Here is an 18033-nt window from a genome sequence, read left to right on the forward strand (position 1 = left end):
ACAACCCAGAAGCTCTAACCTTTACGTGAAATAGTCTAACATTAAAATATTGACAAACAAGAAAGCAAGCCTGCTGATACACTGTATTCAGCCCATCATTTTGTTTCTTGTCTATATATGATTAAATGAGCAAATCCTATTAGTACACTGGATGGAGAAAAACATTTTTGAAAATTTATTTTTGGTTAAACACTCACATCTTTCTGTTTGGCAATTCTCCCAAATTCTTGTCCAAGAGCAGAGTGTTCCTTTAGCAAAGACCCTATCTGGCCAAACAGAGAAGCCAAAGATCCAGAAAACAGAAGCAAAACAAGAAAGCACAGAAGCAGGCCTAGAAATTATCCTAAAGATATTAACCGGCACTTAAGATCCAACAACGCTGCCCTTTGAAGCAGGCACCTGGGGACTATGTGACACCACACGGCCCTAGCCCACCTAGAATTGCCTTCAGCACAGGCTTTTCATTCAGGTAAGAGGGGTGCATGATTTTGTACCACATTTTGTCTATCTCCCAAATCCCATCAGCCTGTAGTCACACTCTCACTTTCCTCTGCTGAGGTTTACCATAGGAATTCACCAAGCCTGGATGCCCTCATCAAAAACCCAACGGGGACTGGTAGGAAGCAACAAAAACCTGACTGGAAGTCAGCTTAGGACCATCTGCCTTAAAAAGTAAGACCCACGGCCACATCCTGACCTGATTATATTCACCCGAAACAATAAAGAATAAAACAGGAGGTGAAGGAGGGGGAAAAGCCTGGGGTGGGGTTGTCAGAAGTCTGCTAAAGGAACTGAGAAGGGGGTTCTGAATACGGCAGGAGGATGGGAGGCCTACATTACCTGCCCTTGTTTCCAGCACTCCCTAAACACATTCCAGTTGCTCTTATTGTTGGGGTCTTGCAAGCACAGCAAGCGATTATCACAAAGCCAATAGTGAGGCGTGTCAAAGCCCAGAATGCTGGGCTTGATCGTTAGTCCTTGAGGCCTCTTAGATAAATCAGAAGAAGTCTTATTTTGCACCAATGAGGCAAAGATGTCATCAAGGATTTTTGGTGTATTCTTGAGTCCATTTTCTGTCTGAATTGGAGAAAGAACAAAAGTCTCAAATATGTCATTCCCCTACCATCAAGAAACTCCATTCCCATAATGATGAGTATAGATACATATCCAGAAGATTCCAAGCCATGACCCCCCAGGCAAAGAGGTACGTCCCCTGTCCCCACTTGACAACTCATAGAAGTGAGGTAACAGGAGAAAGTGGCCCGGCCCAGAACTATAGTCCCATAAAATCCATCCTCCAGTGACTCAGCCTTCTGAACCCACAAAGATAAGTATGTGATTCAGTCTCCTTTCTACTTTCAGTTCCAAATTCTCTACTCTCTTCCTGTTCTGTCTTCAACTTTACAACATGGAGTACCAACAAACAAACACATACCTTTCCTGTAGAAGAATTCAAGAGATTCCGGAGGAAACCAGAATTGTTGTTGCTTACGGGTGTTAAAATTGTGCTGTTAAATGTATGAAGGACTGTGCTAGATTTGCTTAAAGGTGGGAGGGGTGGAAGGCATTTGATTTCATTCTTTAAAATTGGCATTGTTGGTTGTTTTTCTAAAATAAAACCAAAACATCCAGATGAAAAAACATTCTGAAAGGCAAATCCCTTATTAGTATTCTACTAGCAGAATTACTTTAGAACTTGCTTTCTATTTACTGAAACAAAAAAAATACTTTAGGGAGTAAGTATGAATGATATGACTTACTTAGACAAGGATTCCTCACTGATGTTAAAAATAGTAACTATCCAGTACAATAGATTTTTGTAAATTGACCTTTGTATCTAGCAACCCTGACAAATGTTTAGTAAATGTAGATTCTTTTGGATTTTTTGCATGTACTGTCTACAAATATTGGCAGCATTCTCTTTACACATTTTTTTTCCCTCAATGCACTGACCAGGACTTCCAGTACAATGCTTAATAAAGAGTGAAAACAGATATCCTTTGTCTTGTTCTTGAACATAGAAACTGTTTAAAAAAAAAACAAAAACAAACACCTCAAAGACCAGCTTGGCCAACATGGCAAAACCCCATTTCTACTAAAAATACAAAAGTTAGCAGGGCGTGGTGGCAGGCATCTATAATCCTAGCTACTCAGGAGGCTGAGGCAGGACAATGGCTTGAACCTGGGAGGCAGAGTGCAGTGTTGCAGTGAGACAAGATCGTGCCACTGCACTCCAGCCCGGCTGGAGAGAGCAAGATTCCGTCTCAAAAAAACTCAAAACAAATTTTTTTTAAAATTCAACGACTATTTATGATCTCTCCAGTCTTGTTTTTTGGTTTCAACTCTTGATTAAGAATGTTCTTAATTTAAGAAGTTTTTTGTAAATCATTAACAGGTACTGAATTTTACTTAATGTTTTCCTGCATCTTGTCCCATGATTCTTCTACATTTTTGAATGTCAGACTATATCTTCATTTCTGGAAAAACCTTGAAAAACTTGAATTCTTTTCCGGCCACTTGCTAATTGTCTTACTTCGGCTCAAATGAGCTGGTTTCTATGTGCTTCAGCTTCCTCATCAGTAATACAGAAATAATGAGCCATACTGATGATGAGGCATCACAGAGTTACATCACGTGTAAAGAGAGGGCCTGGACCACAACAGGAGTTTGAATATTCTTTTTCCTCTTTCTAAGGTATGTATAAACTCACCATCTGTGCTCTTGCCAGCTTTTCAAATTATTTTTTTTCTACAACAGTCATCTTAGACTTAATTTATGAGTTCTTTTAAGAGCTCCTTATCACATTTCTAAAGCTATATAAAGGTTTTTCCAGAAATTCAGATGTAGTCTAACATTCAAATATTCCTTCATTTACAGTGTCAAATTTGATTCATTAAAATTTTGTTCCAGATCTTTGCATGAAAGAAGTGGCCTGCCATTCTTCTCTTCTGTAACACAGCCAGAAGGTGGAAGTCCCTACATTTTAATGCAGCAAAATTTCTCCTCTTTGGTGCTGCATTTCAAAAACACTTTCATTTGTGGCAGGTTCCAGGATGACTCCAGAGAAGCACTTTCCATTCCACATGACTTCCAACCACTGTTCTCTCAGCAAGTGAGGTTGCCAAGTCCTTCCATGAATGGACTAAAATACTCAAGAACAAACAGGAAAGCAGGAAACACTCACCCTTGTTTTCCTTGTTGACATTCCCGCTGGTTAGGTCGGCCAGCCAGTTTAGAGGAGATGTGCTGGCTGGACAGGCAGGCTTCATGCCGCCGGCTGGCTTGGAGGCTGCCTCCCCACCCACAGCTGCTGGCTCCAACACTGAGGGATTCTGCTGGAGCACTGCACCAAGAGTCGGTTTTTCTCCAGCTAAAGAAGTCTGTGTTAAGCATTAAAGGACGATTTTACATAAGCTGAAGAATGACAGCTTCCTTATCTTTTCTTCTCTCCTAATAGCTGACCAACAAGTAAGATAAATATCCAGAACAAAACCACCTAATAGTTAGCCCTGGGTATCCGCACAGCTGCAGTAATCCCGCACTAATAGAGAATAACTACAAGGTAGGAGAGATGTTAGCAACTTAAACACAGCAAGGTATTACCCCCCGCACCCTTTTACCAGCCCCTGCTGGTACATATCCCTATTACTCTATGTACCATGCTGGTTTAAAATGACCAGTTTGTGCCTGTCTCCCCTATGAACTCATCCCAGAATCAAGGATAGGCACAGAAAACATGGTTGAAAACAAATAAATGAGGCAGGCAGGAAAGGTAAAGCTGTGACTTCAGAAGGAAATGGGATGCAGAGAAAGAGAAAATGCTATTTTGACTTAGCTTTAAAAATGTGATGAGGAGCTCTTAAAAGAACTCATAAATTAAATCTAAGATGACTGCTGTAGAAGAAAATAATTTTAAAAACTGGCAAGAGCGAGTTTATACATACATAAGAGGAGGAAAAAGAATATTCAAATTCCTGTTGTGGTCCAGGCCCTCTCTTTACATGTGATGTAATTCTGTGATGCCTCATCATCAATATTGCTTATTATTTCTACATTACTGATGAGGAAGCTGAAGCACATAGAAATCAGCTCACTTCAGCCAAAGTAACACAACTGGCAAGTGGAAGGAAATGAACTCAAATTCAGTTCTGACTCCAAATATTACAAGTCTTCTGCTCTCCCATCCTGCCTATGACACCACAGCTTTAGAGAAATGTAAATTTCTGATTATTAAACACAATGCGGCATACTGATTAATGGAACGAGGCGGAGAAGGGACAGCAAGACCTACATGTGATGGTGGGGAGGAGAGGGATGCCACCGAGGAGAGACATATGAGGACTGAGAAAATTAACATTTTTTACATAGCGTGATGGGCAACTAAAGGTTCATTTCGTCATTTCCTTCAACTCTTCATAAACATAAGCAAAATATATTTAGTAATTTTAAAAATGTTAAAGCTTATCTTAATTCTGCAAAATACACAAAAATTTTTTTTAAACCCTTTACACATTCGACAGCTACTTATTACGTAGACTATTTAGAACTTTTTGCTTTTTCAAGAAACAAAAATGTAAAACCTACTAAAAGAGGCCACAGTAGAGTCTACGAAAGTAATGTGAAAAGTCAGAACGGGTCTCTGAACTGTCACACGAACTGTACGAATTCTTTCTCTCTCTCTTTCCACTGACAGCTATCCCCAGGTTCCTTTCAAATGCACTGATAGAAATCCTTGGGTTATTTGAAAAACAGACAAATGACAATTACAAGGGATGGTGAATTTAACATAAGCAGTAAATACCTGTTTTAGGTCTTCCTTTGAGGCTGGCTTTGAAAAGAGTTTGAATTGCCTGTTTGAACAAGGGCAGTTTGCCTTTATTCCCCATTTCGCTCTTACAGAATGAACAATGTCTCCAACATCATAGAGTGCTAAAGAAAGGGCAGAGGCAAACATCTGAACAAGGGTATTAGGTACTTTCAACCTCAACATTACAGAGCAGAAGCTGGCATTCCCCACAGGATTACTTTTCCCACTCCCTCCTTTTTATCCTGCTCCAGAGGCCTTCCCAAAAATGCATTTTCTTTTCTACTACAAAACAAAACTTGACTCGAAAAGTGTTGGAGGAATTATTTAATATATTTCTGGACAACTTACAATACACACTAAAATAAACTTAACGAGCAATAAAGGAAAACCAAACTACCAGCCCCCATGAGTTAACCAAGACAAGGGGAAAGAAAATCACTGCAGCACATGAAATACCTTTTCCAGGAATGATCTGTGTGGGCATTAAGTTCTCTGGTTCATGTATCTGACTCTTCACACATTTTAGCCAAGAGAAAGTCTTGTAAGCAGCACCTGCAAATAACCGATTTGTAGTAACTGTTCTTTACAGACTCTGGCTCCACATGCTTCAAGAAACCCACCAAACACAAATCAACAAAACACTTGATTTAACTGTGTAGACGGGCTGGAGGAGAATCAAATCGGTTCTCACCCTGTTGGCAATTCTTTCTCTTCATCCGGTAGCAGTCCACACATACTCCAAACCCACACCGAGGACACACCCAGTGCAGGTTGAAGATGGTGGTGTCGCACACATCACACATTTCTCGAACACCTTTGACGGCTCGCTTCCAAGCAACCTGTCCTGCAAAAATCAGTAAATCACTTAGTCTTTGGAAGGAGAGGGCTTCTGAAACCAAAAATGAAAGGTAGGGGTTATTGTCATTCCTCCCTGTGACTAGACTTCAAATTAACTTTGTTCAGCCTTCATTGCAAATGCTGTCCTCCACCCCATGAAGTGCTCCTGGATCCCCTCAGCACTCCTAGTAACTTGAATTTGTACTTCAGATTCATGCCTCTTCACACTGTATGTATTCAGGCACAGTCTCACCTCCCTCTAGGAGACTGAACTCCAAGCAGAATCCCTATTCAGACTTTGCAGCAGTAGTTACACAAGTTGGAGCTCAGACACGGGTATCACACAACAGTGGTTCTTAACCTCTGAGTCATGAGTCCCTTTCAGAATTTAAAGGCAGCATATGTTCCAGGCTTTCTCCAAAGGAAAAAGAAAAATTTACTCAGATCCACAAACCCAGTAATCTGCACAGAGCATCAGGTTATTCAGATACCCTACATCCACTCAGACTGCCCATTAAAAATTCCAAGGTTCTCAGGGGGCCTGGAGGGAGTTGCACATTAACTTTGTGCAGGCACAATGGTCCAAGATCAGTTCCTTCACCAGTCAGTCAGAAATTCGATTTAGCCAGTGCCAGGAATGATGCAGGCACCCAGGACTAACTCACACTAACTAAACATCCAGCAGATAAAGGCACGACCCAGAATTCCACAAAGCAGCATTTTCTGTTCCAGTGGCCAAGACCTAATAACTGGAGGGAGAGGCCTTCCAAAACGGGATGGGCCATTGAACCCTTCCCCCAGATGGAGGAGTGCCAAATTAGGGAACCAAACCAGGTATCAGCAAGCTTTCAGAAGTGTGAGCAAAGAGAGGACATTTTTGTGGGTCACAGAAAAGCCCAAGGTCTCCTGACTAGGAGACTCCTGGCAGTCAGTCTGTCTCTCTCCTGAACAACACTGGATCAATGCTGCTGCACTCCTGTTCTATGGAGAACATCTTTTTCCCAATCCAGTTTGGGGTTAACTCATTCCTTCTTCAGACTGAACACAACCCAAATGACCAAGCTTTAGTTTATACAAAATCAATCCGACTGCTGAATGAACTTCTGCCATTACATTATAATGTAATAGCACAGCGCACAATTCATATAGCTTTAGGCATCTTACAAATGAGATTTTATGAGCTTCATCTTGGACACTTGGATTAGACTGTTTTATCAGAAAGTACTCTTAGATCTCTTAGCCACCCGTTTAATGATTATTTGTCACTGAAAGGACAGAATAAAAGTAGTAATAGTCGAGCTCTGCTCCCTAATCTCAGGATCAGAGGTAAACTCTTCTGGGTATGGTGGCATATTTCAGTATCACTCACAGTGAGTTTCTCTCTCCAATGTGACCAGCTTGTCACAGAGAAAAGAAAGAGCAACAGGATAATCAAAAAGGCAAGGAGGAAAGGTTAATCACATTTAAATCTTCAAGGAGGAGATTTAATTATGCTGTAAAAAATAACTGTGTCTTTTTCTATATAAAAAAACATTTTTTAGATGACTCATCTTTATCAAAGAAAAAGCCATCACTTGCTTAAAACAGCTCTGCTGATTCAGGAGCAAAGCTACTAATACGTTCCAAAAAAGTGTTTCCACATTGCAGTCATATATGTACCACTGCCAGACCAGTTACTTAGGAATTTTTCTTTCGATCTACTACTTTTACTTAAATATATTTAATAAAGAAACTTTGTATCTCTATTAAAAGTGGAAAACTAATATTGCTTGTCTTAAACAGACTACAGGCGTGAAAAGTATAATAAGACTCTTGACTTAGAGTCTCCACTACCCCAGCAGAATGAAGTAATTCTAAAGAATAACTCTGGTTGTCCCAGGCACTCGCAATTCCCTTTCTCCCAGGCAGCTCTGGATTCCTACAGCTGGGAATGACTTAGTCCTGTTCCTTGGACTCTGAGACAGTATCCGCATATATTCAATAAGTTATTTTTGTGCTTAAGCTAGGTTCAGTTAGTTGCTGGTAATAAATCAAAATTCTTAAGACTGGCATGGATGCTTGTATTCAAACATACTTGGTTAAGCAAAGTCTAAAAAGAGACATACCAGAGGAATAGAAAGGCTTCACTTTTAACTTTCAACCACTGGTAAAGATAAAATGATGGAAGAAAATATGAGGCTTACAAGACAGATGGCCCATGGTACTTCTGGCTGGATAACTCATTTCCACAGAGGGACATGGACAGGAAGACGCTGCACCATCCTCCAAACATCCTAGCTTGAGATGTCATGAAGGAGGTCTGGCTCTAATGTGCCACCTACCCTGATTCCTGTGGCTTAATGGGCTGCCAGATCAGTGTAAGAGTGCTCCCAAAGAGGGGAGGACACAAGCACATGCACATCTAGAACCTCCAAGTATTCCCTTCAAACCTTGACTCTAACAATCATTTCCATTCTGAACCTGTTCTCATTCTCATGTCTGGGACCCAGCCCTGCAGACTCTAACTCAGTAGGTCTAAGAGTCAGCCTTCCCATTCTTATTTTCCTTGAAACGTATTCATGATTAAGAACCATTGTTTTAAAATAAACCAATCTGAGACCTCATCCCCTTTTAGTGTGCCTGCACTGCTGGTAAGGCTATGCAAATTCCACCATCACTTCACCTTCACCTTTCCTAACAAAAAAGGAGTTCCACTCCTCTGTTAATTGGCCCAAAATAAACCCCAAAGATAGGTGGCTAACTCTGATCAAACCTGTTGCAAAAGGAAAAATGCAACCTCATTATACCAAAGTTATCTAAACTTCTGGGTGAAAAAAACCCAAGCAATTAGGACTTAGGTGTCACTTAGGAACAAAAATCAAATTGGGCTCAAAAATCCTACCCCCAAGAGATGCTCTTACTGTGTGGCTCAATAGTTGACATGGCTTCCTTTTCAGAAATCACCATTTGACAGAAGTGGTCTCCAATGTTGGCCAAGATGTACTTTGCTGTGTCCAAATCAATCCCCACGACATTTCTGGTTAAAGGTAACCACAAGCCAATTGCTTCACTGTCATACTTGTTTGGTGTTAAGAAGCCTTCTACCCGCAACACACCATGTTTGTTGAATTGTAACCTAGGGGAAGCAGGGGAAAAAAAGATATAATGTACACACACACACAACTGATTTACAACTTGTAATTACTTTTTTTTTTTTTTTTTTTTTTGAGACAGAGTCTCGCTCTGTCACCCAGGCTGGAGTGCAGTGGTGCCATCTCGGCTCACTGCAACCTCCGCCTCCCAGGTTCAAGCAACTCTCCCTGCCTCAGCTTCCCCAGTAGCTGGGATTACAGGTGCCTGCCACCACTCCCGCCTAATTTTTGTATTTTTAGTAGAAATGGGGTTTCGCTATGTTGGCCAGGCTGATCTTGAACTCCTGACCTCAGGTGATACGCCTGCCTCAGCCTCCCAAAGTGCTGGGACTACAGGCATGAGCCACCGTGCCCATCCACAACTTGTAATTACTATTTAAATCAACAAAGTCCTTCCTAGTTTTCTGTAATCTCCATGGCTAATCACAGCCAATGATTATTTGGCAATGTCAGTAGGAAGATTAAAAACACTTTTTCCCCAAAAGACAAGCTAGACAGGGGAAAGAGGAGGGAGGAGAAGGGGAAAGACGTATATTTTGTACTCAAACCAATATAATCATACTCCCTCCAGGGACAGTTCTTCAACTTGCTGGACTTGGCACTTAAGAGCAAGGAAAATCACAAGTTACTACAGAAGTAAGTCGTTAACAAACAGAAGGTGATAAATAACCTGATCAGATTTAAATACAACTACTGCTTCAAGAAAAAAGTTCAGCTAAATAAGGGTAACCCCTAGACAGTCACTGAAGCAATGACCACACTGGTCTGTGAGGTACTTGGTGCCTATATAAATTCCAGCTGCACGTTACTGTCCAAGCTTCTGGAAAGAGGGAAGCATTAAAATGGGCCTCAGAACCTAAGAAGTGGAACAAAGGGCAGAACATTTGTTCATTATTTGCCTTCAATACTGTATAACCCTTGAATGTTTTTTTCATAAGCTATGTATTAGTTTTAAATTTTTGAAACACAAAATTTTTTTTTTTTCTTTTTGAGACAGGCTGTCACTCCAATGCCCAGGCTGGAGTACAGTGGTACGATTATGGCTCACTGCAGCCCCCATTCCCAGGCTTCAGCAATCCTCCCACCTTAGCCTCTCAAGTGGCTGGGAAGGCAGGCATGTGCCACCACGCCCAGCTAATTTTCTTTTTCCATTTTTTGTAGAGACAGGGTTTTGCCCTGTTGCCCAAGCTGGTGTCAAACTCCTGGGCTCAAGCGATCCTCCCACCTTGGTCTCCTGAAGTGCTAGGATTACAAGCATGAACCACCATACGCAGCCTAAAAGTACAGTATTCTGGCTAGGCACAATGGCTCACTGTAATCCCAGCACTTTGGGAGGCTGAGACGGATTCAGTTTGAGACCAGCCCAGAGAACACAAGAAGACCTTGTCTCTACAAAAAAAATTTTTTTTAATTAGCCAGGCATGGTAGCACAAGCCTGTAGTCCTAGCTACCTGGGAAGCTGAGATGAGAGGATCACTTGAGCCCAGGAGTTTGAGGTTACACAGTGAGCTATGATCGTGCCAATGCACTCCAGCCTGGGCAGCAGAGCAAGATTCTGTCTCTAAACATAAATAAGTAAATACATACATACATACATACATACAAACAAATATTTCTAGTAGGAGACATAAGAAATAGATATAAAACACAAGGAAGTAGCCTGTAACAGATATCATAACAGTCATTAATTCTTATAAGAGCAGAGGAGGAAGTGCTGACTGCTGACTATGAGTTTTGTGGGCCAATATAACAAGGACTTCATGGTAAAGAGAGTAACTGAGCTTGCTTTGGCAAGAAAAGGTAGACAATTAGGTAAAGAAGGTATGTCCAAGAGACAGCATTTCATATAAAAGCAAGAAAACTAGAGGTGAACAGGGTGACAACAGACTAAATAGACTAAAGGGTTTATTCAAATAGGTAAGAATCAGGAAGAACTTGCAGAGGTAAGTTGGGGTCAATTGCTGAAAGCCTTCAGTATTTCATTGGGGACCTTGACTTTGCTAGGCACTGGGCAGCTATCAAAAGTCATCATGTGAGACACATGCAAAGTTGTGTTTTAGAAAAACCATTTGTCCAAAAGAGTGTAGAATAAACTGGAAGGACAAGACACTGTTACCTAACATATGCAAATTATTTCAAGCAGTCCAAATGAGAGATGCAAGTTTTTAATTTTTTAAGACGGTCCAAATTAGAGATAGTCATAACACAAAAAATTAAATTTGAAAGCATTTCAAAGTGGGAGGTAATGGCAATAGGACCTAGCAGCTGAGCCTTACCACTGAGACCCTACCCCTATTCCTATTTTATTTGCAGAAGAATTTAATGAGATACAAACTTGATGAGGAGGCTAATGACAGCCTCAATCTTCACTCTAAACATCAGGAAAAAAGTTAAATTATGATATTCTTTTACCAAGATATGAGTTTTTTCTAGTTTCTACTACACTGGCTTCTACTATGCAGCATTAGGCAAAGGTACTTTCCCCTTTAAAGAAGTCAGAAATGAAAAAAACAGCTAAGTCATAAAGTCAATGACTTCTAGATTTACAAAAATATAGTGGGTTAAAAAAAAAAAAAAGCTCTAATCATATTACAAAGAACAAAAGAAAGAAAAAAAAATTATCCCTTCCCTAAAATGCCTTTGCAACTTAAACCACTCTCTCATCCAATCTAGTTATACTTTTCATAGCAGAGGAGCCATAACTACATGAAATCAAGTGAATAGAAACACAAAGACCTGTACAAAGCATAACCATTTCAGTGTCTTCAAAATACATACACATACAAATGAATATGCATTGTAATACACTGTTTAAGAAGAAAATTCTCGAGAGGAAGGGAAACAGAGTTACCCTCTACTGACAGCTTATTCTGGGCCAGGCGTTTTTCAGAATATATTAATATATGCATATGTTAACACACGTTAACAGTATTACAGCTCTAAATGCTACCCCCATGCTTTATGATGTGCTTTTGCAATTTACAAAGGGATGAATTGGGCAAACTAGTACCTAAAAAACTCTTACTTCGTCAAATAAGCCTGAATCTGAAAGTTACAAGCACAGATATAATGATCTAAATTCCCTGTGCATTTAATTCGCTCATCAGCAATCTTTTAACTTAGATAAAACGAAAAGGGAGGAGGAGAATAGGAAGAAATTGAAATCAACTCTTCTGTGTATGATTAGAGTTAGTCCAACCTGAAAGTACCTAGATTTCTGAGAAAGTGAATTATATCTCAAGTTCAACTATACCAACACTGTTCATTTCTATATGAACAAAAAAGGGCTGCTTTTTTCTTCACTCAGGACAGAAGAATTTAAAGAAAATGATTTTGAAAAAAAAAAAATATATATATATATGAAAATTTTGCCTATAAAATTGGAAAAGACTTTTTAAAGATAAGCCTCTCCCTGCTGGCAATGGCACAGAGACCACGGGAGCATGCTCAAACCCTGCAGTGGTCAAGGACACAGGTGCGACCTTCCTGGAGGAGAACTTGACAGAACAGGTGTATCAAAGCCTTAAAACACACACACCTTCTGACCCAGAAATGCCACTTCTAGTAATCCTCCCAAAGCAAATAATCAGGGACATGGACAAGAAGATCATTTCTGCATTATTTCCAGTCACAAAAAATACAAAATAATCTTAATACCAACAAGAGAATTGGTGAAATAAATTATCAAACATTACTACAATGTGCTCTTACACAGAAATTCAAAAGTATTTAAAGAAAAAGGTTATGATCAAGAGGTTCCTACTATGTAATGGGAAAGTAAGATTCAAAACAGGGTGTGCAATATACCAACTAGGTATACATTTTATGATCATACAATGCACTGAAAAGTTAACGGTAGTTACTTGTAGTGGTTTTTCAGAACCTTCAACATTTTTCTATAATGACTTACTTTTTGAAATAGAAGTTTATATTTTTAAGCTGTTACTTTTTAAAAAATCAAAAATAAGAATGAAAAGTAACATGCAATAAGATCTAGATTCTCCAACCTAGAGATTATAAATGCAACATCTAGCACCTTTTTACTTCTAGATTTACTGTTGATAAAAGCGTAACAAAAGTATGCCAGATGATCTAGCATGAAGTATGCCCAGATTATCTGAACTTTTCCCAAAATGCCTCACCTCCTGAAGTGAAAGAAGCGGCAAAACACAGGTGAGTCCTTCTGTTGCTCCTTATCCTTGCGGAGACTGTCCAAGCGACACTCTCGGCACTTAGGCAACTGTGCCACGATGTTCACACAAGAATCATCCTGTACGAAGGCCTCGCCACTCTGTTGCAGCTTTTTGAGTTTAGCTGGGTCTGTCAAAACCGACTTCCTGGATGGGGCTAGGAAAACAAAAGATTAAGGAGACAGGACCTCAAATTTTTAAAAATCACATTCATATGTGACTGAATTCTATTCAAAAACCCAATATTCCCTTAAAGAGAACTCCCTTCTCAATTCCTGGTTCAACTGTAATTTCTAAAAATGGCTCAACAGAAGACAACTATCAGAATAACTGGGAAAGTTTTACTTTCTTTATAAAACAATTCTTATTTGCTGAATCCACTTGGCAACATAAAACCCCAAATTAAACAGCCAGACTCACAATTCAAAGTTAATGTATACTTCTATTCACAACCCTACATTTTAGGACGTTTTCAAATCAGATATTTAATTCAAACTCTCTTGAGGTTCACTTCCGCAGAGGCCTGACTTAGTGGACGGCCATTCTGTCACTTTCCAAATTCAAAAAAGACTGGTTTAAGGTGTGTTTTTAAAAGTACAACGCAAAAGCTAACCATTCTAAAAATAACAATAAACAAATCGCTTTCCTACGTAGCCCCTGGGTCTATGGAGTTAGAGCATCTTCTAAATGCCTGTCACTCGACTCCTGACATGTCTTCCACTTCTTTCACACATGTGGTCCATGCAGGATTAAGAGCACTGACTACAGACAGGATTATCATTCTAAGTAAATGCAGATTTTATGTTTTAACTTGTAATGGGCTGGAGAATTTGAAATGTTAACATGGTTTCTAAAGACAAGGTAGACATGTATCAGGAAAGAGCAATCACCGTGTCAGAGAAAATAAAGTAAGGAATCCATTTGTATGTCAAGAGCCTTAAGGAATATTTCATAGAGAACAGAGAAGACCTTTTCTTAGGGTCCAAGAGAGCTGAGAAGAGGGAAGTGGGTTTTTAGGCAAACAAAAGTCAAAAACCAACAGCTTCTGGGGAACTAGTTGAAAGAAGGGTGGGAGAGGTCAGTCTTGGAGAAAATTGGAAGATCCCAAACCAAAGAAGGTTTTAAACAAAGTAAACATCTTGAATAATTACCTTAGAGGTGATCTAATCTTACCTCTCTTTTAAAGCAGGACTAGACCACATGTAAATTTCTACATGATGCTGTCAGTCCTTGATCCCTTAAACACTCCTACTCAGTTATAGCGAAAGAGAAGGTAAAGTAAGAAAGGAGAGAAAATAAAGAGATTAGTAGTTCAAGGATGTAATTTTAATTACTCAGATATTGAAAGACATCCTTTGAGTTGAGCCAGGCTTCCACGGATCACAGGCAAGAAGGTTATCTTATCTGTTCTATCCTGGCTCACATGAGGAAATATCTAGAAACAAGAAAGTTCAACTGTCTAAATCTAGCTCTTTACTGAGGAGAGCAACAGGTGCTACCATCAGTGATTTTCTGAATTCAAAGCCAAGTCAAGAGAAAAATGCAATGCCCACTTCTGAGGAGCCACGTATCTATCTGAACAGAAAAAAAGGCAGCTGTTTGACTCCAGTTTGCTTTTGTTTTCTAGACCCAAAGTGGAAAAAGGAGCAGAAAAGTTTTCCAAGCCTTCTGTACTAACATGCAGTACTAGTGGACACAGCTCAGAAGTCCCGTAGGCTTCTGATCACACTCTCACACCTCAACCAAATAAAAAAGTCACAGTAGATAGCAGGATGTTCTAGTCCAGGATGTAAGTAGGTTTTTCACTTCTTTTAAAATCCATTAGATGGGGAATAGCTGCATAATATATTAAATGAGACAAAGCTGGACTCCGTAACTCACTTGTGTATCTATCATGTGCTTATTGCACTAGAATCTTTACTGTTTCTTCACATAATATTAAAGTAATTTGCTTCAAAAACTAGCTGTGTGTGAGAGCTGATGATTCAAAAAGAATAAATAGAACAAAGATATGGTTATGAATATGTACTTTCTTTTGAGTGTTACATAATTTCTGAGAACAGGATAATCTTATGCAATTAATTTTATGCAAATTAACAGCTATATTAACTTAAACCTCAATGAAGAAGCTAGGTTAGAAGTATTGCTAGGCAAAGAAAGTTCTTTCTATTCTTCCAATGCTATACTAAAAAGATTTGCAAGTCAAATCTAGCCATCTTGCCCTCTAATTTCACAGAGGCCTGCAGTTAAAAAGGTAGTGTAGATATATTCATTTTTACTGATCCAAATAAATAGATTGTTTTCGTATGTTGTTTTCGTTTGTTCGTTTTTTGAGCCAAGCTCTCACTCTGTCGCCCAGGCTAGAGTACAGTGGTACAATCATAACTCACTGCAGCCTCCAACTCCTGAGGTCAAGCAACCCCCCTGCCTCAGCTTCCCCAGTAGCTAGGAATAACAGGTGTGCACCACCATGCCCGGCTGATTTTTAAAAAAATTTTTTGTGGAGATGGGGTCTCACTATGTTGCCCAGGCTGGTCTCAAATTCCTGGTCTGAAGCAATCCTCCCACAGTGGCCTCCCAAAGTATTAGGATTACAGGTGTTAGCTACTATGCCCAGCCTAAAACATTAACAAAATCCATACCAATTTCCCACATAGCTAACAGTGATCAAAAGGCATCTTTAAATTCTAATAGCTCTAAACCTTTTGACATGCCGAAAACATTTTGTTCTTCTAACTCTAGTAACAGAGCTTCTGATAACTACCACCATTATAATGCATCCTCCAACTTCATATAAGTAGCATCAAGTACAACGTACCATTTTCCCCATAAGAAGAGTAGTTTTAAATTGTGGGTGCAGCAGGACCTCCCCTTAAGCAAAGAGACTCTTCCTGGTATTTCAGCCCTATCCTTAACATCTTTAACCCAAGTCCTTTTTCCAGAAATGATACAATTCTGCATCTTTTCTAAAATTTCAAATCTCAGCTACCTATCACAGATCACCTCTTCTACTCCAACCTGGATGTTACAGAAAGATCAGTGACAAGCTGAAATAAAGTAACCACCAGATTACTTTAGATTTTGTTTCAAAATTTTCTTAACCTAAAAATTGGGAACCACCTAATTACCCACCTAATAGGAACCAGTTAAATCCTATGGTAAATGAACATAATGGAATCCTTGCTTTAAAATACTAATGGACACCTACACTAATTCACATGGTAAAATTGTTGGCATGAACCCATTTGTGTAATACAGTTTATCTGTATTTCTATATACATGAAACCAGGTACACCAAAATATTAACAGTAATTGTTTCTAAGATTTGGGAATTATACCTTCTTTCAACTTTTCTGACTGTATAAACTATTTCTACAAAGTCATTTTCACATAGTTTCTCATAGGACCAGAAAGAGATATATATAGCTACCATTTCTTACCTTCTACCAATAAAGATATTGAGAAACACTCACCATTCTGGATTTTATTGTTGCTTCTTGTACAACAGCTTTCACTATCTACTTTCACTGAAGATTCCTTTAAATTCTGTGATCGGCAAGCTAAAGCTGAAGGTTCTACCTTTTTCCCTGAACAGTTATTAGGGCTATCACTATTGACACCTGCTTTCACTTCTGGTGCATTTGAAACATCCGATGGGGAAGGTGCATGTTCTAGGTGCTTCTGCAGTTCCGGAGGATTGGCAATTTCCAATTCTGCCTTAGAAGAAGCCTTTGTAGGTAAGCACTCCTTAGGAAGGCCAGTCAATGCTTGTGGAACAGACTCCAATCTGTTTTCCTGATCAGTGTTTGTCTTAGGCTGAGTACAGCTGCCTTTTGGCTCACTCAGAATTTTCAAGTCTCCAGTTCCAATCTGAGAGGACTTTGAGAGCAACCCTACTTTGCAGACATCTGGTTTTGTTCTCAAAGCTTCAGACTTTGTATTTAGACAGGAAGAAATTTCCTCTGGTAAACTCTGTTTATGACATCTGAAAAATATAATATAGAAAGCTAGCATCCAGGCCTCTTTTTATCTCTCCATTATCTTCCCCAAACTGTTTGGTTCCCTAAGGTAATGAGTATGAAAGAAAAAAGAAAATTTCTTATATGTTACAGAATTTAGGGTAGATTTCTGTGAGCTAGAGTTAAAAGTCATCAGTCAATGGTTCTGCAAAAATATCATAAACACTCAGAAAAATACAACCCTAAATTATGCCTGCATGTTCTCAGAAATGTTTAACTTCTTACGTTAGTTCTACTTCTCACAGCACAAAGAACCTTAGCTTTCCCTCGAAACAAAATATTGTATGAAACCAAAGAATATACTCAGCAGATAAGCAGCTCTGTGGTTTATAAGTATCAAAACCAGAAGTCTGTGTAGGGACAATTCTGAAAGTTTTCTTTCTCCTTTTTTTTTTTTTGTAAATTTCAGAGAAACCTCTGCTAAAACTCTTTCTTCTATAATGAAGATTATGTTTGAATTTCAAAGATAAAACTCCATTCTTGCTACTTGCCAAGAGTCAAAAATTGAACCTCTAGTAAAGGTCAATGTGTCAAGATAAAAATTATAAAATACGTATGTATATAAAAATGTTAGAAATCCCTTCAAAGATATTCACACAAAATCTAATTAAAAACTAACAATGGGCAAGGCACAATGGCTCACACCTGTAATTCCACGATTCTGGGAGGCCAAGATGAGAGGACTGCTTGAGGCCAGGAGTTCATGACCAGACTGGGCAAAATAGCAAGTCCCCCATCTCTACAAAAAAATTAAAAATTAGCCTGGTGTGGTGGCACATGCCTGTAGTCCCAGCTACTTGGGAGGCTGAGGCAAGAGGATCAATTGAGCCCAGGAGTTCAAAGCTGCAGTAAGCTTTGACTGTACCACTGCAACTGCACTCCTGCCTGGGCAACACAGCAAGATCCTGTCTCTAAGAAACCTCAAAAACCAAAAAAAAACTAACAAACTGGCAGCAGCACAAAACGCTTTTCTGCTATGAGCAACATGTAACCAGCCCTAACAGGGAATAATTTCATTCTTGTTTGTTCAGTGATCAGGACACACAGCA

The 18033-nt window shown here is 39.4% G+C and overlaps 1 protein-coding gene across 1 annotated transcript in view; it reads right to left on the reverse strand.

Moving 5' to 3' along the window:
* Positions 1 to 18033, reverse strand: part of KDM3A (lysine demethylase 3A) — a 51011-nt gene that overhangs the window by 9206 nt on the left and 23772 nt on the right. Inside the window, exons 10-18 of the mRNA XM_024242499.3 lie at positions 16439 to 16950; positions 12918 to 13122; positions 8545 to 8759; positions 5499 to 5651; positions 5264 to 5359; positions 4802 to 4929; positions 3185 to 3380; positions 1436 to 1608; positions 841 to 1077 (exon numbers count right to left, since the gene is read on the reverse strand). Coding sequence (XP_024098267.2) covers positions 841 to 1077; positions 1436 to 1608; positions 3185 to 3380; positions 4802 to 4929; positions 5264 to 5359; positions 5499 to 5651; positions 8545 to 8759; positions 12918 to 13122; positions 16439 to 16950 — 1915 coding nt within the window. The remainder of the gene's footprint in view (positions 1 to 840; positions 1078 to 1435; positions 1609 to 3184; positions 3381 to 4801; positions 4930 to 5263; positions 5360 to 5498; positions 5652 to 8544; positions 8760 to 12917; positions 13123 to 16438; positions 16951 to 18033) is intronic.

Source organism: Pongo abelii, chromosome 12 (genome assembly GCF_028885655.2).
Source record: "Pongo abelii isolate AG06213 chromosome 12, NHGRI_mPonAbe1-v2.0_pri, whole genome shotgun sequence".
In the NCBI taxonomy this organism is placed as follows: Eukaryota; Metazoa; Chordata; class Mammalia; order Primates; family Hominidae; genus Pongo; species Pongo abelii.